At 42.9% G+C, this 26286-nt stretch overlaps 3 protein-coding genes across 3 annotated transcripts; 1 reads left to right on the top strand and 2 right to left on the bottom strand.

The window, feature by feature from the left end:
- Positions 1 to 679: 679 nt before the first annotated feature.
- LOC115672922 (COP9 signalosome complex subunit 3) lies at positions 680 to 5643 on the bottom strand. Its single transcript, XM_030594925.2, has 11 exons — positions 5378 to 5643; positions 4746 to 4861; positions 4401 to 4647; positions 3478 to 3535; positions 3291 to 3380; positions 3000 to 3065; positions 2000 to 2089; positions 1743 to 1901; positions 1533 to 1654; positions 965 to 1037; positions 680 to 905 (listed from the first exon to the last, which is right to left on the bottom strand). The coding sequence occupies exons 1-11, from the start codon at positions 5560 to 5562 to the stop codon at positions 837 to 839; spliced, it is 1275 nt and encodes a 424-aa protein (XP_030450785.1). The 5' UTR covers positions 5563 to 5643; the 3' UTR covers positions 680 to 836.
- Positions 5644 to 7692: 2049 nt separating this feature from the next.
- Positions 7693 to 10412, top strand: LOC115672761 (uncharacterized). The gene is made up of 8 exons (XM_030594692.2): positions 7693 to 8013; positions 8128 to 8271; positions 8372 to 8487; positions 8645 to 8736; positions 8878 to 8899; positions 8976 to 9044; positions 9857 to 9925; positions 9999 to 10412. Exons 1-8 carry the CDS (start codon positions 7800 to 7802, stop codon positions 10077 to 10079), a joined length of 807 nt encoding a protein of 268 aa, XP_030450552.2. The 5' UTR covers positions 7693 to 7799; the 3' UTR covers positions 10080 to 10412.
- LOC115672760 (uncharacterized) lies at positions 10396 to 15205 on the bottom strand. Its single transcript, XM_030594690.2, has 4 exons — positions 14629 to 15205; positions 12848 to 13123; positions 12233 to 12370; positions 10396 to 12064 (listed from the first exon to the last, which is right to left on the bottom strand). Exons 1-4 carry the CDS (start codon positions 15016 to 15018, stop codon positions 10526 to 10528), a joined length of 2343 nt encoding a protein of 780 aa, XP_030450550.2. The 5' UTR covers positions 15019 to 15205; the 3' UTR covers positions 10396 to 10525.
- Positions 15206 to 26286: the final 11081 nt, after the last annotated feature.

Raw genomic sequence — 26286 nt, 5'->3', positions numbered from 1 at the left:
GCAGGACAGCATTTGAGCCTAAAATTCTGACAGCTGCACCTTAAATCAACTATTCTGTCGACTTCTAATTACTAATCATCTCGGCTTCATGCTCCATAAACGTCTCGCGAATGAATTCCACCATTCGGGCCATCCATTGGTTCACACTCCAAAGACTCCCGTCATAGGTATACTCGCAGGCCGCATGACCCGTTTCTAGGTTATTCAACAAAGGCAAATGTTCGCAAACAGGTGTTCCTCCGAACTTCCAAGGATCGGGTAAAAGGGAGCTACTTTCTGGGGTTTATTTGCCCTGGAAATTGTTTGGGGAAATTGGACTGCAACAACAGCATGCATAGGAAAAACTATAGGAATGATAAGCAGATTCCTGGAAAGGAAAAAGATGAGAGGGATTTCAGGAGAAGGAAAGCGAATTCCTAAGCGAGAGCTCCCATACATTTGATTAACCCCCATTAGCAAGATGCTGAAAGCATCTATTTTCCTCATTCTTGCTTATTTTTAAGTCAACTAGGAGAAAACGTTCTCTGTCGACCACACTGTTACACATGGAAAGCAGGATACTGCTCCACTCAGAAACTGTTCTTCTTCAACCAAATGGGGCCTAATTAGCACATGTGGTTCCCAGTAAAACCTTGATTATTTAATGCCCAAAAAGAACAAAACTGGGGAACAATTTCAGTGAAAAAAACTCAACTTGCTTCTAATTTCATGACTCTGAGAATTTTCATTACAGATATTTGCTTCTTCTATCTCAATCAGAAGCAAATTGAGCCGGTCGTACAATGGGAGGAGGTCGATTTTTAAACGGATTTAACATTTTCGTCCCATATGCATCTTCACATAGGAAATTTCTGGGGAACCGTATCGAAGTCATCAAAGTCAAATCTCTGTCGCTCCCTCCCAACCTGAGGAAACAGAATTATCAGAACCAACAATAATTCACCTCTAAACCTCAAATCCTTACCTTGGTTAGGTATAGAGGATCATATGACATTAGCTCATCCATAGCATTCAGTTTCCTGGACAGTGTCATTATCCTGACAAAATACAGATATAAATACATCTGGTTTGAAGCCTATGACTTTACACTGGGCGTGCAATTGCGCAAGTATCTCCAAAGGAGAAAAGAGTAGAAAAAGGTGTTTTATCCTATCTATAATACTAGTGGTCCAGCAATGAAACTAACTAGATCAAATAAAAATCAACACAAAACAACTGACACTTAACCTTGACTGCTACCACAGTAACAACTCCAGCAGTTGCTTAAGAGGATTTCTAATGATAAATAAGGTTTTAAGAATGCAAAACAAGGTTTTGCTGGATAGAAGGTGCAACTTAACATGATTTGACACTTATACTCATTAAAACATGGACCTGGGCAATGGTTGATCAAATGATCACCAGGAAATGACAGTCAAGCAAAACAAACATAGGGCTATTGGAGAAAAACAAAATTTGACTTCAGACAATCCAGGAGAGATGATGTAACCCTAAGAGAGAGTACAGCAGTATATATTGTCCAAAAACTGTACCTCTGGATTGAGGAGTCGATGTGTTCAATCATCTCGCAGGTTTTATACTGTTCAGGATCCTCCAAGAACCTAACCATTCCATCCTTTTGATTAATGGTTGCAAAGATCTCACCATCTTGAATCTAAATATTAAACACTTATTAATTTAGACACAGTTTAAGAGATACAAAAAAGTAGAAAAGGAAAAAAATGATCAACTAGTCTAAATACCATTTGCAGAACATGCATTTCTGCCTCCTTTGGGCTACCCAATTGCACTGTGTTGGCTATATCTTGAAGTGAGAGAGTCAAGTATGTTTGAGTCAGCCTCTGGATGTTATGCTTGTACATGGAAGATACAACTTGCTTAACCAGACCTAGGTTTTTGTCCTGAAAGGAAATCATAATCATTCTCATACGCATAAACATGCCTTGGTATAGCTGTCGAGGCAAGTAGAGAAGAAAAGGGGTGGATGTTCAGCACTTACATTATCAAATTTCTCCCTATTTGTAAGAACATATGCCTCCAACTCCGCAATTTTCCCCGAGCTATAAGTAGTTGCTAACTCTATATAGGGCTGATTAGGGAGAAACAAGGTAAACAGAATAATAATCAAGAGATGCTGGGTTCATAATGGAGAAGCATAACAAACGGAACAATAATCAAGAGATGCCTCAAGAGAACAGGAAAAAGGAAAAGTACAGGATCATTAAATGAATGGTAATGTTCAGTTGCCCTTCAGCACAAACAAAACACACACACAACGAGTATAGAAAGGAAACGCCTGCAAAGCAAACTGTTTTTATAGGAACTTTACCTTATGCTTTTCTAATTACAGGAACTTCTGCTTTAAATTTCTGTTCAGTTGATCATTAAAACTAAATGCCTGATATCGATACTAGAAACAAACAATTTCTAATTGTGCTTCTGTGGTCATACGCTTGAAAACATATACATCGCTCTTAAAGCATGAATATGCCACTCGAATCTCTATCCTAAGCAGTAGGAGTAGGCGCAAAGCAACTTTCAAGGCAACACGGTCTTACAGCTTGTAAACACTAGTCAACTGTTCAACAGATGCCAATACAACAAGAATTACACTTTACAGGTAAAGTTGAAACCACCAGGTCATATATCCTATTAAAAGTCATGTCAGTGAACAATAACCAAACCAAACACAAACATGAATCCTATCAATACAGATTAGAAATGTTACAACGTGATACTCACACAGATGTGTTCGATTAAGCCTTCACGATTACCAATATGCACAAAAGTTAGTTTGGACTTGAACTGGTAAGAATGGAAATCACCATACAATAGGCATTTAATTCAAAAAGTAACTATCCTTGGAAATAGGGAGAGAATATACACAGCTATATATTGTAGCTTAATCTCAACTTTATTGCCCACATACAACATAAACCACCAACATCTGTGGGACCCAATCTACGCTATTAATAGATGCTTTACAGAATCTGACATACCTGGCAGAAGTTTTTTAAGTTCCTTTGAGCTGCTGAAGAAGCGTACTTGGGAAGACTAGTTGAGAACTGTGAAGAATAGTGCAAAACATCCATCATTCTCAAAAAAAAAAAATCAGAAAGTATATACATTGTCTCAAAAACAAACCAGCACAGTATCAAGGAAAGAAAGATTACTACCATAAGAAAAAAGTTCATATCATCAAGAGAAAAAAGTAGAAAACTAAAATGTTTCAATTATCATTAGAAACAAGTTTGCACGGGATCTAAGTACACATTTAGCAGAATAAGTACCTGCCCATAATGTATTAGTGAAACCAGTATGTACTTTTTATACGCTTCAACGGCGATAGCATTGATTATGTTCATTGGAGCAGTAACCACCTGGAATGTGAGATGACAACGGAAGAAAGTGGTCATAACACAGAACTGTACAATAATTTACAATATTTCAGTAGATGCATGTAGATAAATTACTCACATTGTGCAGAAGCTCCAATGCTTTTCGAAAACGCTTTTGACCTATGCATATCATACCTCTACAACCAAAGTAAATATCAATCAAAATAAAATAACAAAAAACACAAGACACACGTGAAAAACCAATTGCAGACAAAATGTGAGGAGATAGAATTATCAATGCAAAGCATTTAAAAGCTCATTCTCACAAACAAAAAGGGCAATAAATCAAGAGAAAATACTTTTAATGTACACAAACAATGCAGGAATATTCAAGCCTGATTCTTCTGAAGTCAATAAAACCACATCATGGGACTCGGCAAAATAACCACCCACTTGTTTTTGTGACGCGACTAAACCATCAGATTTCGTTGCTTCAAATTGAACATTCTATGATAAAGAAAGCTGATCCAGTTCAAACTTTCGTTAATTCCGTGGATAACCTATATAGTCAATATGCAGAAAATCAGATAATATTCTTGTTGGAGCCTCACTTAACATCGGAAAAACTCAAGAATTGGAGAAATTAATCCTGTTTAAAAGCTCATTTCTTGGTTTGTGTGGTGGACAATATGGCCAGCCCCACTTCATGGGATGATGCTTACTTATTTCTTTGCAGTTGAAAATATTTCTTGAACACACCTCAAGTGCCATTTTCTTACCCATCAAGGCCTAAAGTAGAAGCTTAGACAACCCTGCTACATCCTACCGTATCAGATATTACAGACACCTTTTTTCTAGTGCATTTAAAATTTTCATCCAATAATTGAGAAGAAAACTAATGGAACAACAAAGAATGGCAGTAGAATTAGTAACCTGGCACCCCAGTTTATACTTCAAACATCCATCCTTCATGCTAGATCATGGACTTAATGCACGTTACCTGAATACAAATGTGCAAATGTACACTAGAGAAAAATAGACAAACATACAGGCGAAGCTCACCCGTAATAACAGTATAAGAAAAGGTCCCTTGGCTGATCAACATCAAATATATCATCCTCCAAAACTGATAGACCGATTTTATAGCTCTTGGACAATAAACAAAGAAGGAGAAAATCTGGGTGTAAGGTAGTCAAGTGTTCGGAGGTAGTCTGAAGCTTTCGGACAGCTGTGCGCATCGGAGAAACGCCACGCAGTGGGGATTCAATCAACAAAACATGATCCTTGAACCTTTTGCAGACAGAGACAACTGCAAGCTCAAATAAGAAGAATCAATGCTGTGAGTTAGCATCCGATGATTAACAATACAAGGCGAATCACAGTTTGCTTTGAGGTATAGACGGGTACATTTATCAGGTGCCAAACGAATCTGTTGCGCATCACAGCAATGAATAAATCTGGCGAGAATCGGAACGAGGGTAAGGGCCTGCTCTTTTGAGACTGGACCGGACGTGAAGGCCTCTCTGTTGTATATTCAGAAACATACGACACAACAATCATGTGAGAAGCGATACAAGAAGAATGTCTCGAGAAATCATTTTCTGTATGCTTAAATCAGCACAATTTACTACACATGCCACAAAATCTCTACTCTTTTCCTATCCTCACTACCACCAAAGAAATACAATACTTTCAAATTCATAAGTGCCATCTTTGCAATAGCAGCCACTACTTCTAGCACTTCTAAAGTTCCAGCAATTATTTCACACGAGATTGATTTCCTGAGTATATCACCATCCGATCCCTAGTCGCTAACTAAGAAACTGCACAATAAAACACATCGGCGCAAGCAAATCCCAATCGATACACCGTCCCGAATCCTAAGCACGGGCGATTGAAAGGCATCGACGCCGAAAGGGGGCCGTCGAAGGATCTCCGAAACCCTAGCTAGCCTAATGCGGTGAAGCTCGACGAAATCGCGGCCGTTTTAAGCGGCGGCGGCGGCGGCGGAGGGAGGGAGGGAGCGAAGCGAGACTCACAGGATGTAGAGGTAGCCGAGGGAGTGCTTGGCGGGGTCGACCTGGTCGAGGACGGAGCTGAGCACGCCGGACTCGGAGTGGAGCGACTCGTCGGCCAGCCTCAGGATGTTGTGCAGGTGAGCGATGTCCTCGACGCTGCCGGAGAAGCCTTGGATTTGGGTCACTAGGTTCTCGAGCGATCCCATGGCTTCGGCCCCTAGAGTTCAGAGCTCAGTGTCCTATGGAAGCTATGGTGAAGAAGAAGAAGAAGGATCGGAGGAACCGGCGACATGGAAGAAGAGCGCATCGACTCGGGCGTTTTTGACTCAGTTTGGAATCGGCCGAGTCGACGGATCATCGGGCTCGGTGGGCTGAAATTGGGCCTTTGGGCTGTGATGGAATCTCGGCCCATATCTTATGGATTGGCCCTCATCTTGGGTGTGCATTTTGGTTGAAAACGGACCGGCCCGTTTGGGTGGCGAAAATGGTTTTCAAATTTTTATTTTTAATTTTCTATTATCGATAATTTTGGAAAATAGAAGCATCATAATTTTTTTTCTTGAAAACGTGTTTATTTGTGTTGTTTTTTTTAGAAAGGTGCGTTTCCAATTTCATGGAAAACCGGGTCTTTATTCGAAATGAAATATATGAAAAAGTACTTATTTTTCAATCTGTGATTATAAAATGTGAAGACGATTTTTCTTATTTCACTTTTAAAGCATTTTAAGTAGCAAATAGCGGCAATAGCCCATGAATTCACTTAAGATTAATTCTAGCTTTTATAATAACTTGGTTTAAGGTAATTTAGGTCGAGAGACTATAACAGGAATCTCCCTTACAGAATAGTGAATATAGATAAAGATTAGATTTCAAGTTTCACCGTTTCGAGGAGTTGCCTCTCACGAAATTGACCGTTGTATCGTTTCTATCGACTTCTCCAAGATTTGCTTCATTCTTAACCTTCATATCATGCTTTGCACACTCATTTTGGTTTTATATTTTTACTAACATTTCAATTTGTACACTTCTCTAAGGTCCGCGTCATTCTCGCTCTAGCCTCGTGATCACAATCCTCGCTCGTTCGAGCCTCGCCTTGTTCGCTCGAACTTCACTTCGCAACCCCTCTGCTCGCTCTAGCGACCCTCTCGTTCAAGGCTCTCTTCGTCTCGGACAACAATCGAGAGGTAAAACCCCTTGAACTTCCTACGGTCCTTGCCTATTTGTCAAATCTCTTGAATTTCTATGTATTGGAAAAATCAACAGCGACATTGGAAGGAATTTTGGTTTGTTGTAACTTCATGGAATTTTGGAGCCATAATTTCCCATCATGTTAGCTGCACATTGCTGCGGAAACCGAGCTGCAATGAAACAAAAGAAAACGAAACCACAAAAAAGAGGAGAAAAGTGGTCGGTTCCATGATCCAGAGAGTTAGGCCCGGTTTGGTTCAACATTCGGCCTAGCATTGGCCAAATAGTAGCATTTGGAATGTTGAACCCAAATTTTTTATCCCCAAACTGCCTTCACTTATTTTGGCTTGTTCCGGTTTTGCCCCTCTTAGTACTGTTCATCTTCTTCATGGCAGACGAGGGAGGCCGGCGAGGGCGGCCGACACCAGATCGTGCCGGCGAGGTCGCACGACCCAGGCGACGGCCGCATGAGATCGCGTGATCGCCTAGGCGCCGGCCGCTTGGGTTGCGCGACCCTCGCCGAGGGTCGCCTGGCCTCGAGCGACCACCGCCGGCGACAGATCTAGCTTGCCGGTGGTCGCCCGACCCCAGGGACAGCCGCCGACGCCAGATCTAGCTCGCAGGTGGCTGTAGGCCCTCGCCGGCAGCCGTAAGCCTTCGTCGGCTCCGGCGAAAGGTAGGATAGGTTTTTTTTTTTAATAAAAAAGATGATTCCCAAAGTCCTTTTACAAAAAAAAAATTACCAAACACTACTTAGACCAAAGTAGCTTTACAAATGATTTTTTACCAAACGTCACTTACATTTCCCCAAGGGACTTTAACCTAAAGGTATTTGCATTCATTCAAGTAGCATTTCCAAAGTTAAACCAAATGGGCCCTTAGTTCGGTTCCCAATTTTAAAAACTGAAAACCAGTCCTGACATCTGACATGTAAGTTTAAGAACATGTCCATCGCGAAACTGACCACTCCCGAGGCACTTATTAGTATATAGGCAATGATAGACAAAATTGAGGAAAATAAGAGTAAATGGATGTTCAAATAAATAAACATATAATTTTTTATTCGCAGTAAATAATTTTAATTCTTTTTTTTTGTTAGAAAAAATAATTTTAATTCTTGATTTGCTTGGTGGAGGATTTGAACTTCCGTCGTGGAGACGTTGTCCCTTCCGCGAAGAAGACGATGAAACAGGGTTTAACCATTTCGCTAAAACCCTAGGCCAATTCCTTCAACCCAGCAACTTCGGATCGAACGATGGCCATGTCCATGTACCTGCGACGCGCGATCTCATGCCGGAGCGTCCTCCTCCGTCGGTGCATCGACCTCCGGAGCCGCGACTTCTCTCCCGCCGCTCGCTCCGGCGTCTTGCCCGATCCCGATCCCGATCCCCGGATCGGGCCTCCGTTCCTCGCCCCCGCCGAATTCGTCAGGTTAAACGCCAGAGGCTTCGCCAAAGGCAAAAAATCAAGTAAGCATCCCCCCCTCCCTCTCTCCGTTGGATGGCAAATGGCATCTGAGCTGGCCAGCTAGCGTCGTCACTGCGTGTTGTTTGTTCATGGTTTGTTCGGTTCGCGTGCTCTAGAGGATGATTCGGCTGCCGGTTCGGTCGACGTCGCGACGGACATTGGGCCGAGCGTCAAGGAAGCTGCCAGGTCCCAAATGGATGCCGCCGTGGTGGCGTTATCGCGCGAATTGGCGAAACTTAGAACCGGAAGGGCGTCTGCAGGTTGGTTTCGCCGGACTCGATGCCATCGTTAATTTTTCTCGCGGTGTCACGTGTTGGTCTTTTCTAGTAGTTGATCGCCCCGTGTGATGGATTTTGCTAGGGATGCTCGATCACATTATAGTGGAGACTACTGGTGTAAAGATGCCTCTGAATAGGTTAGCCGTCGTGTCGGTGCTGGATCCGAAGACGCTGTCGGTCAATCCTTATGATCCAAATGTAATGAGCTCCTTTTCCTGAGTGCAATGGGCGTGTGTTTTGGTATCTTTTCTTTTTATACCAATGCATTTGTTTTGGGTTTCTTCCAATTTCTTTACGACTGTAATTGGAATTCTTTGCATTTGTTCATCCAATGGATTTTTCCCCTCTCCTGCAGACAGTGAAGGAATTAGAGAAAGCTATTGTTTCTTCTCCTTTAGGATTGAATCCTCAGGTGGACGGTCAGCGTCTGATTGCCAATATTCCTCCGTAAGCCCTGTTCTGTACTTAGCTTATTTGAATTCGACAACTTATGTTGATGCAAATTGGGAGGTTTCTCTTGATTTGTAAGTTGTCATGTTTTTGGTATTCCAAGTTTCCTGTATTGACTTGTCACCTTTGTGTTGTTAGGTTGACAAAAGAGCACATGCTGGTGGGATATTGCTGATCTGTGTTCCGGTCAATTTCTGTTTCTCCTTCCTGTCTGTAACAATTTTTGCTCTGTGCAGGCAATGACTAAGGTGGTTACCAAGTCCTGTGAAGATGTTAAACAGAGTATAAGGAGGGCTCGACAGAAGGTATTTTCTTGGATCCTTTATCGAGGTTTGGACTATGAAGTGCATGTCGTGGAGGACTAGTCATTGTAGTGATTGATTATGAATACAAGAAATCGTGATGGTGAACCACTGTACATCAAAGATGATATCCGCAATTTATGTTTAATACTTTACTCTCCGCTCCATTGTGTTTTTGGAGAATGCAAGCCTCTGATTTGCTTGGGATATTATCTAATCATATTTGGGTCATTCTTTTGCTTTTACTTTGAAAAAGTGTGCTGTCACCTGATCTTAAGATGGTCCTTCATAGGAGTGGGATCATTGTTTCCATGAGGGAATGGAAGCTCGAAAATGACTACCGTTCACATATGCAAAGTCATGGTGATGTTTAGGGCAATATAAAGTAAAGCTTTGGGAACATAGACTCGCTTAGTGCAATTCAAGGTGCATGGACTGTTGCGGAAGTACTCAAGTTGAACCATTAATTCTCGGAATGGAGTTGCTAAGTTGCATACATCTAGGATGTTGTGTTGCTGTTTGTTTGGGCATACTAAGTTCTCGTGCAACAGCATTGAGTGTGTTGAAAGAATGGTTGCTCATAGATTTTCTAAAGTGTGTCGGGGGCAATATTTTACATGCTGTAGTTCCCGATATGGGCATGTTGCAAATTGGCTTCCAAGACTTAACATTTGATAGAAGGAACTAAATGTTATATATCGAGCCTTCTACGTGTGACAGACTCACTGTAAATATAGTAGTTTGAGAGAGTACAGGTGTTTTAGTAGCCTGCAGTTGCAGCTAGCTCATGCTCTGTCCTTCACAAAATTGTTCAGGCATTGGATACAATAAAGAAAGCTGGTTCCAGTTTCCCCAAGGATGATGCAAAGAAATTGGAGAAAGAGGTGAGTAACGGGTTTATCATCTGTCATGCGAGTCAAGCAATCATCTCATCTCCTCCTTTTCTTTTTTCTGCAGGTAGATGAGTTGACTAAGAAATTCGTTAAATCGGCCGAGGAGTTGTGCAAAGCGAAGGAAAAGGAGATGATTTCAGGCTAAAACGTCGGCTGTTAGCAATTTCTAAATGGAGTTCGAGAGCTCATTTGGAGAGCAGTCGCCCAAAATTACGTAATTGCTCCTCTGATCGAAAAAATCTGTTGTTGTCATATTCAAATGTACGGACACAACCGACCGTTGAGATTTATTGTGGGCGGATCTGTTTTTTGCTTGATGATACTTCCGAGGGTAATCCTGCTTAAATCTCACTGCCAAATGTGGTGGTGGAGCTATAGGCGTTCATTGACATTGGTTTTAGCAGTGGGACACGGCAGATGAAAGCAAAGTTCTACCAAATTGGAGCCCTTCTAATGAGAAATTATTAGAAGTTTTTAATGCATTACACAGATAGGGAAACATTTACAACCACTGCAATCTGAATCTGGATTGCATCAGCTCATATCCTAAAAATCTGTACATCAAAATAATGCAGAGGACCGTGGTGTTCTCTATTTGCCAAAAGTGATGTCTCTGGTAACAAGCTTTATGCCTCGGACCCAAAGTTCAGCCTCCTCTGTCCCACCCTCACAGACAAAGTGAACCTCCTTGTTCTCGGCAGTCACCACCCTGAAAATCCCGGGATCATCAGCACCACCTTTCCTCAGCCTATTCTTCTGGAAGGCCGGGCTTGGCCCGACCTCGACCTCTCGGCACATTACGTTTCTGCGGCTCGATTTCCCCCACCTTAGCACTCCAGAGTTTCTGAGCACCCTCACATCTTTCTCGTGTGGAGTTCCCTTTCCTCCTTTGGTGTGTTTCCACACTCGAGCACCACCCAAAACGACATTACGCGCAAGCTCATCTAGGATCACATTGACCGTGCCATTTACCGTGCCGCTATTTTTCCTCGCGACCGAGAGGACAGTTTCGCCTCTAGAGTTCTTGAAATCACAACGTGACCCACTCGATATCAAAAGCTGGCACATGGATATGTGGCCTTCCCTTGCAGCCAACATCAGAGGAGTGTACCCGTCCCCATCTGGGACGTTGACGTCGTAACCTCTGCTCACCAGTAGTTTGACTGCATCAAGGTCTCCATGCCGAGCTGCAAAATGTAAAGCGTAAAACCCCCACGCACTGCAGCTGCCCTTTTCAAGTGCAAATTCCAGCATGACCTTCTCGAAAAGGTCCCTGTTTGGGTTCAGTTTAGATATGGTAATTGCAGTTTCACCTGCTTTGTTACATAGCTTAACATCTGCACCGGCGTAGACCAGTAAGCCGAATGCTTCCACATGCCCCTTGAGAGCAGCAATCATGACGGCTGAAAAGCCATTTTCATCTTGGTAGTCAAGGTTGATGGCTTCAGAACCAATGAGAGTCTTTAAGGCCACAGTATCACCGGCTTGGGCTGCTAATAACAGTGGGGAGAAAACAGTGTGATTGCTGGAATAAGGAATCTTCCCAGCTTGGATCACATCTACTACTGCTTGTTGAAACCCGAGGTACCACCGGTTTGATCCGGCAATTGAACTTGCAGATTGACCGAAAATATTGGTAAGGCCAAAATCTGCGCCAGCCATGGCCACTATCTTAAGACACTCCCTGTGCTTATATTTTGCACAGATCATCAGAGCCGTGTCACCCGAAGCTGTCCTGGAGTTCAAGTCACAGCCAAAGTCAATTAAGCATTGGACAATTGTTGAAAGACCAAGACGGGCAGCCAAGTGTACTGGACGAATGCCGGTTTTAGCTGCTGTAACAATGGCAGTTTCTTTGTCGGCACCCGATTTTAGGAGCACGTGTACAGCCCCTGAGTTGCCGCACAAGATGGCATGATGGAGGAGAGTTCTTCCATGATGATTCTTATTGGGGGATATGTGCTGGAGAAGCATACGCAAGACAGTACCACTAGCTTCGAAATACTCCACAGCACACCAGGTGATTGGATAAGGCTCAGCTAGTCCAGCACCAACTCGAAACTCTTCATCAGAAGCTTCGTCCCATGACCATGCTCCCAGTCTTACATTGACATCCGTTCTTGCACCAGCCTGTTAATGTGACCACATTATGTCATGAAGTAGATGACAATGAAGAACACTATTCTTTGATAAAACCTCAAGATATGGATACGAACTAATTCTCAGGCAATTAGAAATAAAAGGATGCATTTGAGGGTCACGACAGTATATGGCTCGATGAACTGAAACTTGGCATACCTGTAATAGCAGATGGACAACAGTGACCTGGCGACTAACAACAGCAGCAACAAGAGCAGTGCAGTCAATGTTTATATGCAGAGACGGCTTAGATGACTTGAGAAGAAATCGATCAGATGCACTTGGATTCACTCCACACTATCAGAAGTTCAACAGTCTCAGTCACAGTAAAAGAATCAGTAGCAGAGTACAGAAAAAATTTAAAATAGTTGGTTAGTCAAAGCCACTGTAAAAGCATTATTGGATATGTCTATCTGCCATTCTATTCCAAGGAAGGGCCTGCCCTTAGCAAAGGGAAATGAAGCGTACGCTAGCTGACATAATGCCGTCGAATCTTTTTACAGTAAGTAGGATTAGTCATAAGAATCTTTCTAAGCCATTGAATTAAGTAGCAGAATATGTCTATCTATGCCGTATGTCTTGAACCAGTTGTTTTATGCACTACTATACTGACATTATGTTGTCTAGAATGCCCGGACTGTTGTTCAGGTTATAGCATGAGTTACCTACGGCATAGATAAAGAAGATACAAGGATTTACCTCTCACTACTCTACAAGTTTACATGTTTCTATTCGGAGATAAACTCCATGATGCCATTTAATTTAATCATGTACCTTAATGAGAGTGTCCACTACATCAGTAAACCCCCTGCAGGAAGCGGTGACAAGAGCATGCACAGCGACATGAGGCCGAATAAGATCAGAGCCCATCAAGAGCTCCACCAGCCTTGCGCGTCCATGACAGCTCCCTTCCAACAGAGCCTCCTCACAGGCTGACTGACTAGCCCCAGCTTTCAGTAAGATCTCCAGAATCTCGAGGTGGCCCTCCCGTACTGCTGCCGTGGTTGCACAGCCCTTGAAGAGATTCTGGTTCACATCAGCTCCTGCACTCTGTGATTGATGATAATAGCTAGATGTTAGCACACAAAGATAGTGAAAAGACCCAAAAAAGGTGGACTTCTACTGTTGTTCACTTTTTTTTTTTTTTATAGCTTATATTCGACTGAGATCTTGATGGAACAAGGACAAGCGCAGAGACCCATTACCAAAGTTTTGGATTCTTCCCAGGCTACAAATAATGGCCACACCAACATATAGCCAAAAGAGAAAAAAAATAACCTGATGTGATGGACAAGAAGGCTTGGAAGTATCATTAACAGTGCATAAGAAAGATCATTGAAAGATGAGACATTGTGCCCATGCGAATTGTCGTGCGCTTCAGGATCTTTTCAATTGGCCCGAAGCAAAATTGCATATGGGCCTCATAGTCGTGTAGTGACTGGAACAGATCGCAACTTAGCAAATTCTATCTGTTTCGCCGATTCTTACCGGCACAAAACACACGTGTATCCTGGTGGGTAAGCCGACAGTAAATATCGATTGCTAAGACAAAATTATCACCGGATAGGACATTTGTTCTAGCAGGCAATTGGTGGGTAATCGAGTTTCATAAGGTAATCATCTGACCCGACTCAAAAAAGATGCAGAAAAGATAATAAATGCCTTCTCCTCTAGCAATGCCGACAAAGAAATTTTCTCCAATATGAGGAATCGGATTCGAACCTACACTTTAGAAACGCATACGAGATTACCAAAAGAGTTCCCCAATTTATGTTCCATTTCAAAAACCAAAAAAAAAACCCGACATTTATTTTCGGGACCAAAAGAGGGAAAAAAGCACAAAGCGACATAAAACAACCATTCGTAATAATTAAAGAGCTTCGATTTCAAACATGGTGCCCGCCTTTGCTTTTCCAGCGAAAAAAACCTTAGCAGTTAGTGCGGTTTTTGAGAGGATAACGTCTCAGCAAATGTCGCGGCTGAGGAGATCCGCGCGTTTAAGAAAAACGGTAACGTTGGCTTGCGGTTCGAGATGTAACTGATTCCAAAGGGGGGGATTTGAAATCGAGCGTTGTTTGAATCCGTGCTAGCTTCAGCTCGATCGCTATGTGGAAATTGGCAGAACTCAATCAATACCAGAGGGAAAAAGACAAGTGCAAAAAGAAAACTCGCATCGAAGTTTGCAGAGCATTTCAAATTTACACGAAACGAAACGGCTCCAGCTGAAGCTCGTGATGAGCTCTGGAACGATATCCGCTCGAAGAACAAAAGAGAGGGATTCGATGGAGGAGATGAGCCAAGCAGGAGCTAAATCCACCATGAAGATAAAAAAATTTGTCAGAAGATGAGAAACGTGTCGCGTGAAGAACGCTGAAAACTCGCTGAACGTAAGCTGAGAAAATGGAAAACAGCTTCGCAGTTTAAAGTTCGAAACCAAGATTGGAGCTCGTGAAAAATGAAGAATGGGCACAGATTTTGACGGAAAATGCTCAGTTCAGGCGCTGCAGAGAGCTTGGAAAAAAGAAGAAAGTGGAAGGAAACAGCGGAAGCGTTACCAGGAGCTGCTTCACCAGAGCCACATTGCCGGCGTGCACGGCGAGGAACAGGGCCGTGACGTCCGTCCTGAACTCCTCGTACTCCACCCGGACCTCCACGGCGGACTCCCTGCGCAGGACGACGTCGGCCTTCCTGGTCTTCAGGCTCACCGCCCCGGCGTAGTTGACGTCGACGAGCGGGTCGGCGAGGCACTCGACCACCGACCCCGCGCCGCCGCCGAGGAGGGCGGCCTCCAGGAGGCGCTGCGAGACCTCCGCGGCGCAGTCGACCGGGACCACCTGCCTCCCGTTGAACGCCGGCATCGCGGTCCGGGAGGGCGCCGCCGCCGCCGCCGCCGCCGCTCCTCCGGGCGCCGCCGCCGCCGCGTCGCGCTTCCTCTGCAGCATCATCAGGTGCGGTGCGCTTCGGAATCAAAATCTCTATCGCGCTAGCGCCGTCTCTCCTCCGTCGGGTTTCTCTCTCTATCTCTAGAAACGCGAGCACCTTTAGAGAGAGAGAGAGAGAGAGAGAGAGAGAGAGAGAGACTTCAAAAGAAGTGAGCGCCAGAGTCTAGAAACGCAAGGAGAGGGAAAGGAGCAAGCGCGGTATATATGATGTTTTTTTTTTTTTTAATTTTGTTATTATTGGAAAGAAACGGCTGAATAATATATATATTTGATTATTTATTTGTCGTTCTTTTTATTTTTTTGTCGGAATTATTAATTTATCGTTCAATTAATTACTTTTGAATTTTTTTGAGTATTCTTTTTTTTTAACCACCCGGACATCGCTCCTTTTTCGCGACGAGATTCGTGAAAATTTTATTCAATTCTACTGCCTCCACCCCACCCAATTCGTAATTCGCGTAAAATCTCGTATTAATTAATAAGGAACCCCTTCCTTTTGAATTCTAAAAAGTCAATTTGAAATTTGAAATTAATAGGCTAGGCTCCTTAAAATAGATACACACATTTCCTTCTTGTTGAGGCAAAGAACGGTAACGGGAGGTTCACCTCGAAAACGGAATTTCTTTGCATAAAGCTCCGAGCTATCACCAATTACATGATCGGGATCGTTCGATGAGGTTGGTTTCATGCGAGATCTCCGTATGAACGGTTGATATTCTTTTATGGAGTTCGGTAAATACGGCTTCCGGGATATGACGAGTCCTCTGCCTCCGGTTTCAACGGCGATTGTAGGAGCTTCCGGAATCTCGCTGAACCGCGAAGATGTGCTTTCACAAATGTCCGGATCTTATCCGTTCAATCCACTCTAGTCATTTTCGAACGACGATAGGGCAATGAAAACCGAATCTAGGCGCGCACCACCAACTAGCAACTCTGTCATTCCTGGAGCATCTGCCCATCACCGATAAAGATACGAGATCCAGTGATCGACGGCCGATTATTTTTTATGATAGATCTGTTCATATGGGTCAAGTACGTGCTTGCTCTTTTGCTCCTCCTTATTTTTTTGGATTTGATTTTGTTTTGCAAGTATTTTGGGTCTTGTTTCACTTCGACTTATTTTGCTTTGAAATTTACGTACTTCTCATGTACCCTTTCGAGCGATCAATATAATTTTGAGATTCGCTCGACCCAACTCGATCCATGTCTATTGCGGATCAATCTAACTTAGTCCAAACAAATTCTCCGATAAAAGAGGGCCAAAAGATCAGTTGGTTAGGGCGTACCCACTCATGGGTAGCTCAGTTGGTTATGGCGTACTTGGGATTGTGTGGTTAGTGTGGTGATCCCGGTTCGATTCCCCACCGAAAGACTTGTGATTTAAGTGGGGGCCATGGCGGTGGAGTTCTTGTCTTTAATCTCCCCGAGGAATAGTCGAGGTGCGCGCAAGCTGGCCCTGACATCTCGGTTACCAAAAAAAAAAAAAGATCAGGTTGAGGTCAGGCTTTAGCAGAGTGATGCCTCCTGGCTCAGCGCACACCCTGCAGCAAATACCGGGAAACTCTCTATCCCCGCGAATCTGCTGTCTCCCTCCCTCTTTTTCTCTCTTTTGTTTTATCTCTTTTTCGAGTGGGGGCAAATTCTGATGTCTATGAAGCAACCTGAAACGTGCAGATTATAATAACATACGAACATAATTATACGATATCCGAACTGAGCAGGCTAGTACCTACTGAGATATCTCACATGACGATTTGGCTCTGGAAAAAGGAAAAGGCAAAGGAAGGTAAAAACAAATCGATTTGCTGAGGAAAAGACGCATCAGGAATTGCGTCCGACCATGTGTGGGTGTCAGAGACGAAGGGCCATGCCATCGCCCGGCTTAGCGACGACCCCCCGACGACGGTGCATGTGGTGGCCAAATTCTTCGCGGTACGTATCGTGTGTGCATTGGCCATGGCCATGGCCATGTTCGCGCACGGCCAGTTTTCTAACCCGAGATTTGGTTATTTATATCGTCATTTATTGAGGATCTGTCCAGATAAGTCGGAACATCCTATCTCTTGAATCGGTAGATCTTCCGTGTTCGGTTTCGGCACTTAATGCTCGGATGGGACAGCATCCGATGAGAAATGAGCCGTCTCGCTTCATTTGGTGACGGCTCTCTATGTATATACGATTTCCTCCCACTTATCAATCGTCTTTCCCTTCACACGGATTCGTGATTAACAAAACTCGTTATAAGAAAGTGGCGAATCATACACAATTTTCCACACACCCACTTTCTCGTGTGTGTGTGTGTGTGTGTGTGTAGCGCGGGAGCCTTGTCGATAGAAACGCACGATCGGTGCCTCAACTGATCTCCAGAGCCTGATGTAGGAGTTACAAATTCTATACGACGGTGCCTTATCTGCATGGATCATTGGCATATGAAGAATGGACGAGACACTGGTAATGAAAGCATCGAACAGAGGATCTTATCCCTCGCAATTGCATCCATATCATCAATACGGGCAGAAGTTAAAGAAAGCAATAGCAACTATGATAGAAACCATAAATGCGGAAGTACTTGCAGCATGTACACTTGCTCCGATATCTAGTCAGACAAAGCCCGTACGTATAACGTGCACCCAAGCAATCTTCCCGTTCCGAGCAATCATACGTCCCGGGGAAATCTTTGTGAGGGACATGGAAATATGATTCGGCGACCCCGGACTCCACCTCTACCAACCAGGCCACGGTGGGTGCCGAGGAGAGGAGGTGGGGGGGGAGTACAATGTACTTGGTCCAATTATGGTGGTGGGGGAAGGCATGGATGCACGGCAAGAAAATTAGAAGAGCAATTCGAGCTCGAAGATCTCTCTCGCCGGCCAGGGTGTCTCGTCCTGCTCACGGTTAGCCAGTCTCCGTCCGAGTGGTTGACGCGGTCAGCCTCGGGCCATGGGGGGACTACGTCCGTCCTCGACTTTTAATTCGACTAGTCTCTAATTATGGATAGTTAGAACTCTCTTAATACGTATCGAGTAAAGCGCCGTCCATAAAGCGGCAGGTGCCACGTGTCTATAAACTTATTTCAAACGTGTAGTTGAATATCAAGCGCTCATCGATTATGCCGTTTCGGTTCGGGTTAGATGGGTTCGAGTCGCGTCGAATGCATACTCAAATGTTGCGGTTTGGTTCGGGTATCACGGAAATCCAAACCGAACTGAACAACCGTGCTCGGACAGTATACATGATGGTCAACAGCAGTACTTGAGAAGCTACTTCTTCTCTTTCTGCTGCGGCTCCGGTCAAAGCATCTTTTTGACCGTGTCTTAATTCTTTTGGTTTCTCCCTTTTGTCTTCTACGTTCAGAGGAGACCTCTCCTGGCTTGACGCTCAAGTTCCCAGTTTTAGCTCCCAAAGACACCGTCGTTTCACCGATTACTGCGGGCGGTCGCCTGTCGGACCTCTCTCGGCGTTCCCCCGTTCCCACAACCACACGGCGCATCCCGCTTTGGTCAAGCCCCCCGAACGGAGCACCGAAAGGTGGGGATCTTTCCCACGCGCGATCTCTCACTTCTTAGGGTGCGTATGGCAACGATTCTGTTCTCGGGAACTGATTTTACTCAGAAATTATTCTTTTTAATTCCGTGCTCGGAAACAATTTCTAAGCATTTGAAAACGTTTGGTAACTGCTCAAAATTTCTATTCTTGGAATAGAAAAAGAACAGAAATGCGTTTGGTAACTACACAAAATTTCTTTTTATTAATAATATTTTCAATTTTTTAATATTTCTTTTTTTTTTCTTTCTTTTCCTTCACTTCCTTAGTCATGGCCGGTCACCAACGCTGGCAACCAGCGACCGGCCAGAGGCCAGAGGCCAGGGCCGGCGAGGGCGTCGCGGCCCTCGCCGCTGTCGCGACCCATCTCCCTCGCTGGGGTCGTGACAGCGAGGTCGGCCTCGCCATGTCTAGGCGAGGCCTCGCCGTCGCGGCCATGATGCCCTCGCCAACCTTGGCCTTTGGCCGGCAGCCGGCCAAGAAGAAGAAGAACAACAAACCAAGAAGGAAGAAGAAAACCAAGAAGAATCGAAAATGGAAAAATTGTTCCCAGAATCAAGAAGCTACTTTTTTTTTTTGCTTCTTGATTCTGTTTCAAAATTAATTTTGGGAACAATTTTTTGCAAATTTGTGTCCGCGAACAAAAAATTTAACAAACGGATTTCTGTTCCCAAACTAATTCTGGGAATAAAAGAATGGAAATTTTCACTATTTAGCAACTTGCCAAACGGGCCCTTAAGGGTGCATATGGCAACGATTCTGTGCTCGGAAACAGATTCTGCTCAGAAAGGATTCTTTTTTATTTTGTGCCCAGGAACAATTTCTAAGCATTTGAATGCGTTTGGTAACTGCCCAAAATTTTTATTCGTAGAATAGAAAAATAACAGAAATGCGTTTGATAACTACACAAAATTTCTTTATTAATAATATTTTGAATTTTTAAATATTTTTTTCTCTTTTTTTTCCTTTTTTCTTTTTTTTATTTCTTTCCTTGGCCATGGCCGGTCGCCGGCGCCAGTGGCAAACCGGGAAGAGATGAAGAACAAAATAAAAAAGGAAGAAGAAAATTAAGAAGAATCAGAAATGGAAAAATTGTTTAGCTTCTTGATTCTGTTCCAAAACTGATTCTGAGAATAATTTTTTGTAAATTTGTGCCCGGGCACAAAAAATTTTAACTGCCAAACGCCCCCTAATCGAAGTACCGATCCTCAGCAACCAACTGCTAAACCTGTCCATGCAATTGAGATTCCAAAAAACGTCGACAAGCTGCCATCTCACACGTGTGGGAATCCTAAGGCCAAAAAAGCAAAAGGCCAAAAAACGCATAGGAATCCTGGCGAGGCTCGTCTAATCATACTAAGGTGTGTAGATTTGATTTAAGATTGCGACCATAATCTTACTCCGTCGTACTTTGTTAGTGTCCCCCCCATCGACCGACGTTCGTTCTTTGGACTTTCTTGGCTTGACTGCATGCTAATCAAAACCCTGAAGATTAGTTTAATCGGGTCACGTCACGTCAGAAATCCAAGTCGAATATCTTCGGGACTTCTGTTGGCTGCATTTGCCCTCGGTCACAGCTCAGATGCCAGATAGAGCATTCCTCCTCGTCTTGGATTTTTCCTTCTTTTTTTTTCTAATTGTCGGGACCCGACTAATCACATCTATTAGCTTCGTGGGTCGAGTCATGCACGAGTCGAAACTCCAATAAGTAGATCGAATGTTTAAATTACTCGCGCCCGAAAATGGAGGGAATCAAACGCGCCCTGCCGCCCCCTAATTCACATGAATTCGCCCGGTCATCAATTCCTCGTTACTTAGTCCTCCGAGAGCAAACGTTTCTTGATCGAATCCACGCTCGATGTGGCTGCCGGAGCGCGAGTTTCGCGCACTGCCGCTGCTTTTCCCTTTTCGCGTCTTAATTTTAGCTACCAATCGATGGGCTAGTTTCGCAAGCCTCGGAACTTCTTAGTTGGCATTAACCATGATGCACGCACGTACGTGCAATTTTGTGCAAGGAAGTTGCATCTACCAAAATCACACGAAGAAGTCAGCAAATCCAAAGTGCCTAAAGCAGTTACGGGCGCCCACCTACCAAACCCTAAAAGATCATGCGTGATCGGTCAAAACCGTTCAACCACATGATTCCTATTTCTGCGTGATTGTGAAGGCACGAATTAAGTTGGAGAAACATAATTATGAAATTATTGAAACGGTTCTAAATCTTAGGGATAATGACAAACTGTACATGAACTTAATGGTCTGATTAATTATTGAAACGGTTCTTTAAATCTTAGGGATAATTTAAATGAGGTCATCGAATTTTTTTACATGTTCAATGTAATCTTTGAACTATATGAAAATTTTCAATGCAGTCCCTGAAATTGAAGTAATGGAAGGACTACATTCAATATTTTCATAACTGAACATTGGGTAAATTAAAGGACTACATTCAATATTTTCTATTATGCTATCGATTTCGCTAAAGTGTGGATATTCTTTGATGGGTACTTGCTCCTTTGTTCAGCAATCTGAACTCTCCCGAATAATTAAATTTCTCTTGTGTTGATCTCTCCTATAATCTGTTTAAGCGTGCATTGGCTTATTCAAGTCCTCTAGTGATGGAAGGTTTGATGTAAGCTTCTTGCTTTTGGTTTTGGAGATGTCTTCTCGTTGCAGTGTTTGGTTCTTGCAAGTTTTTTTGCGTGCTTATGCTTGATTGGATCTCCCATTTTCCTTGGAAATTAGGAAAAGAAGCTACTTTCCAAGTGTAATCTTGTTTTTTTTTTTTGTCATACGAGCTGGAAAACTAGGTGGTTCTGATCATGGATCAACTGTAATCATAGAATGTCTGATTGTTTTGTGGAACTTCGGGATTGGTTAGTGCCTTTCCGCCTTTGGGATTTAGCATGGCTGGACAAAAGATTTAGGACTCATAATTAAAATTGTTAAAGACCAATTAAAAAGTGATAACTTGACCACCTCAGCATCAACATTTGATATGGACCAATAGTTATGACTTTGACAATCCCCATGCCCAAATTGTGAACTGAGCCTGATTTTAGCTCTTGCATTAAGAGTAATTAAATTAAATATGTGCCAAAAGTTAAAGGACGTCATTAAAAAAAGTAAAGGTTCAGGGATCACATTGAACAATGGGCTAAAGTTCATGAACCATACTAAACAAATTAAAAGTTCAGGGATCACATCACGCATTGGACCAAAATTCATGAACTATTTATGTCATTTTCCCTAAATCTTATTGTACGAATGCCAATTCAGCCCTAAACTTCTAAACCTTTGCTCGAACTTCCATTATTGTTCAACGGTCAATTTTCGCTGAAAATCTCTAACCCGCGCATTGTAATTTCACACAATATTTAGGACAAAATTGGCAAATTTAGGATTGAATTAACATCAGCACAATATATTTATATGACCGATTGGGTAATTTTCTCGAAAAATAATAAAATCAATAGTGCTATTTTCACGAAAATAGAGAAAGATTAATTAGGTGTCCAGGGCAACCTAGGCCCAGCTGTTTTCGTGAAAATTTTAGCACATGGAAAGTTCACTGAGGGCATTCGAACTCCCTCCCCCTGCTTCTTTGTTCTTCCTTTTCTCTTTTTTATCTTCTTTTATCTTTTTTCGTTCTTTTGTATTCGTTGTTGGTTAAGGAAAGTGGAATTCAAATGTAAAATAAAACCCTAATTCGAGAAGTGGCCAACAGACGAGGTCCATGCTAAGTGTTTTAGAGAGACACAATGTGTGTAATAATTCGTGCTCGTACCCCCACCACATTCGCAAGACCATCATCACGTTTTGGAGTTCCAATCACTTTGGCGCCTTCACCGACCCCCACTAGCGAAGCAATAGGATTCCGATGTGCTAAGGAAAGCGATACTCGATTCGATTCAAAAGTACGGTGGACGAAAACCCTTCAGTTCAAAATATTATATAGCACGGAAAGATTACCAGAAAATTCTAAACTACTTATGTGCATTTTAATTCAGTACTAAACTTTTCAATTTGATCAATCTAGTCCAAAACCTTTTGGCATTTAACTGGAATTCACTGACGTGAATGCCAACTATCCTACATGGCACGATGAGCACTGACATTGATAATATTCAATTTTTTTTCTAAAATTTTCTATTTTCGATGTTCTTTTATTGTTCTTCCTTCTTCCTTCGCCTATTACAGGGCCTCGGCAAAGGCCAACGACAGGCGAGGGCTAGCCGAGGAAAAAGGAAAAGAAAATATTCGTGTTCTTTTTTAAAAAATTGTAAAAATCGCCCAATGTCAGCTCCAGCCGTCTTACATGCCGTTTTTATGCGAGGCACCACGTAAGACAATCAACGTCAATCGGACCTTCATGTCAACGATTTAAAAAAAAAAATGACCAGAATGACTACATTGGAAAATCATAAAAAAATGTTTAGAACTAAATTAGTCAAATTAAAAATTTTATGAATGAATTGGCATCCGTACAATAAGATTAAAACTTTTTTTTGTTAATTATCTCCATATAAAGCCAAATATACGATATTATTCTATAGATATTAGCCCCGCAAAGAAAGAAAAAACCTCTCAACTAAAGCGGCAAGGCATTGCTATGCTTTCTCGAAGGCCTCAACCAACACCGCTCCGTTCAATCACGTTAACTTGAGTCTCAAACCACTTAAAACACAATTCGATCTCTTGCTTCACAATCTTTCCTTACACAATAAGTGAATTTCATCGTGGCTCTCCTTCGAAGCTAGGGTTAACCGCTCCTTCTAAGGGGAAAAGAAGAAGAAAGAAAAGCGACCTCAATTTAAATTGACGGGCAAGCTTCGGTTAGTGCCCAACCGGGATGATTAGGGAGGCCCCCAAAGCCACGATTTGGCCACGGCAAAGGGCGACAATGATGGGGTTTAGAAGATTGCCTAAGGGGAGTGAAAAGGGGAAGAGTAAGATGGGGAGGATAAGGGAAGGGAATCGTGACTTGTTTATGAAAAAATTGTGTCGAGTGGGAACTTATTTGCACGAATTCGAGGCTTCGTGTCGCGGGCAAATCATGAGAGAGGGGGGAGCTTGAAGGGCACGTTTCTTACTACTTGCTTGCGTGAGGAAAGCATGGGGGGGCCTAGAGTTTGATGATAAAGGTCATCAATCATCATGGGGATTTGTTCTTTCGCGGCATGAAATTTGCTTCTTCTTTTTTTTCATTTATTAAATGACATTCGATGTCTGAACATTACTGCTCAACTCGTTCTCGTGAGTGCAAACGAACTGTCATGTCCATATGCATCAAGTAAGACTCCACTTACATGGTGCGCGAGGATGGGCGCCCAAAGATAATCTGAAGAGCAGTTGTGATTTGATACACTGAACCTAAACTAAACACTTAATTATTCAATCATCATCGGGGTTTTTTTTATTATGAATACTTACTCTATCCGCGGTAAATGCAAAAAATGTTTTCGCGAGAGATGTGAGAATGTCGACTGTACGTAACTCATAACTTGTATCCATTTATATAAGAACTATTCGTTCTCTCCATAGAATTTTTTCTCACATCGATATTGTTACTCTATGCACTCCTTTGCAAGTACCCAAATGAAAAAGAAAAAAAGGCATTGCTACTTATCTAGACCACAATCACCTTCCCATAATTCTGCATCAATTGACAACGGGTGTTAAATTATTTTTATATTCATGTTGTCTCCCCAAGCAAAACATATAAAAATTGAGAGATTTCCCATCGCGTTGTAATATGTAGGTCAACGCTATCATTCTTTTTCTAAATTTGAAATGATTCGCTCGACGATGCTTGATTTCTAGACTCGTTAAGAACGTTGGACATATTCTGGTCATCTGACCCGTTCGGTAAAAGAAGATACGTTCTTTTCTCCCTTTCCTTTTCCTTGGGCCGATGTTTTTTGTTGGGCCCTAAACTCTGTTCATTGTACCCTCGGATCTTCTCAATGTCACGAGAACATGTCCGTGGGGCTACACTCAATCCCGTGGGCCGAACCCTGAAGTGGCCCGTGATAGCTTCCGCGTTTCGAACGCTAGACGGATCGGTTCAGTACGGTCTACGTCGGGTGTCGGCCGAGCAGGCCGCCGGACCCATGAACACCCCTAAGACCCTACCTCGCGGTCATCCATTTCTCGATTTCATCGTCACGTGGATCGCGCGAGTTCTTCCCATCATTTTGGTTAATCAAAACAGAGTTAGTCACCGCTGGTATTTAGTTAAGTAGCGGGGAGTGATGATTAACATATTAGCGATGATTAATTTAAACACCTTTTTTTTTTTTAAATTGGACTTCGAAGCTTGTCTAATCAACTCCTTTTACTGTAGATTAGAAAACTAATCCTTACTAGCACCGCCACGGAACGTGCCTTGGATTCAAGAGCTAACAAAGATTGAAAAAGGATGAAGACGCGAAATCCGGCCTCTGTCCTCGCGACCCGCGATTCACTTTTGGTCAAATATAACATGGGTAAAAAAAGCTGTAACAAGCGTGAACAAGTTGCTTTGAGGCTTTCGCCTTATTAAAGTACGTGGCGGGTCCGTTCTAATCACATAGAAAATTTACTCAGCGGCTCGTCTTTACACGAAAGACGACACAATGTAAAAATGCGTGTTCGGAACTTGGGGATTGATTTGACTGAGCCAGATGCCAAGAATCTATCTTTAACCGCATCTTATACAAAAGCATATGTATTTCGCTTCTTTGTTGTAATTATTCCAATAAACTTATAGTTATCCTATTCCCGCCATTTAGATGATTTATTTGCATATGAAATAGACAATATTTAGCAGGAAAAGTTAAAATATAAAATTCAGCTACTTTTTATGAATGAATAGTGTTAGAGATATTAAGGGTGCGATTGATTTAACTTTCCCAAGAGGCTTTGGAGGCCGAAAATCCCCCCGGAGAAATGCTGGCATTGGGAAAATTGAAAGCCGGATGTTGGTCCCTACCAACAGGCTTTCGGCATTTGGCCGAATGCTGAAGCTAGTTTTTTCCTTCAAAACTACCATCGCCAATTTTTTAATATTTTGGTTTTGCCCCTCGCTATTATTGTTCGTCTGCTTTGCGCAAGGGCCGACAAGAGGTTGGCGAAGTTGCGGATCTCAGGCCTCGTCGCTTAGGGTCACATGATCTCAGGTGACGGCGCCAGAACTGGCTCATCGACGGCCTTAACCCTTTGCCGGCTCTGGCGAAGGGTAAAAAAAAGTTGAACCCAAAAGTCCTTGGCAAATTTTTTTTTGCCAAACACCACTTAAACTAAAATAACTTTACAAAGGATTTTTTATTAGATGCAGCCTAAGACTCATATGCTGGATGAGTTTACTAAAATAACGGGATAGATTTTAATTAGGGACTTAAATAGGTCCATTGGTTTAATCATCACGTACAATTTGCCAAATCATTTGATAAACCTATTTATGACCTTATGGTCAATCATTACTCAATATTCGTTAAGATTCATTAATGATGACAATCAACATATGATAAATAATTTGTTCTTTCTTAACCCATGATGCCCAACCAACATGCCTCTTTGTCTGGGCAGTCAACAAGCGTTCGTCCGCGTCACCGTCCTCAAGCTCCCGCACATGGCTAAACCGTCACCCACTCGCCCTCGCCGGCGCGTGTACGGCACGCCACAGCAAAGCGCCGAGCCGGGGGGGTACGCGCGTGGTCGCGACGTCCCGGCGACTTCATGGGATTC

Source organism: Syzygium oleosum, unplaced genomic scaffold, assembly GCF_021117445.2.
Source record: "Syzygium oleosum isolate NSW1041296 unplaced genomic scaffold, Sole_v2.1 Sole_v2.08, whole genome shotgun sequence".
NCBI classification, from domain to species: Eukaryota; Viridiplantae; Streptophyta; class Magnoliopsida; order Myrtales; family Myrtaceae; genus Syzygium; species Syzygium oleosum.
Note: the sequence above shows the minus strand (reverse complement) of the source record. Positions and strands in the feature narration are given on the sequence as shown.

What these genes read in the sequence shown, in the direction of transcription:
- LOC115672922 (XM_030594925.2), bottom strand. Translation starts at nt 5,562, where the DNA reads ATGGGATCGCTCGAGAACCTAGTGACCCAAATCCAAGGCTTCTCCGGC. An exon ending in TCGTTTGGCACCTGATAAAT is followed by an intron (nt 4,648 to 4,745) that starts GTACCCGTCTAT and finishes TTGAGCTTGCAG; the next exon opens with TTGTCTCTGTCTGCAAAAGG. An exon ending in TTCTTATACTGTTATTACGG is followed by an intron (nt 3,536 to 4,400) that starts GTGAGCTTCGCC and finishes CTTTGGTTGTAG; the next exon opens with AGGTATGATATGCATAGGTC.
- LOC115672761 (XM_030594692.2), top strand. Translation starts at nt 7,800, where the DNA reads ATGGCCATGTCCATGTACCTGCGACGCGCGATCTCATGCCGGAGCGTC. An exon ending in TGACAAAAGAGCACATGCTG is followed by an intron (nt 8,900 to 8,975) that starts GTGGGATATTGC and finishes TGCTCTGTGCAG; the next exon opens with GCAATGACTAAGGTGGTTAC. An exon ending in TAAGGAGGGCTCGACAGAAG is followed by an intron (nt 9,045 to 9,856) that starts GTATTTTCTTGG and finishes AAAATTGTTCAG; the next exon opens with GCATTGGATACAATAAAGAA.
- LOC115672760 (XM_030594690.2), bottom strand. Translation starts at nt 15,018, where the DNA reads ATGATGCTGCAGAGGAAGCGCGACGCGGCGGCGGCGGCGCCCGGAGGA. An exon ending in CTCTGGTGAAGCAGCTCCTG is followed by an intron (nt 13,124 to 14,628) that starts GTAACGCTTCCG and finishes CATCAATCACAG; the next exon opens with AGTGCAGGAGCTGATGTGAA. An exon ending in TTGTCCATCTGCTATTACAG is followed by an intron (nt 12,065 to 12,232) that starts GTATGCCAAGTT and finishes TCACATTAACAG; the next exon opens with GCTGGTGCAAGAACGGATGT.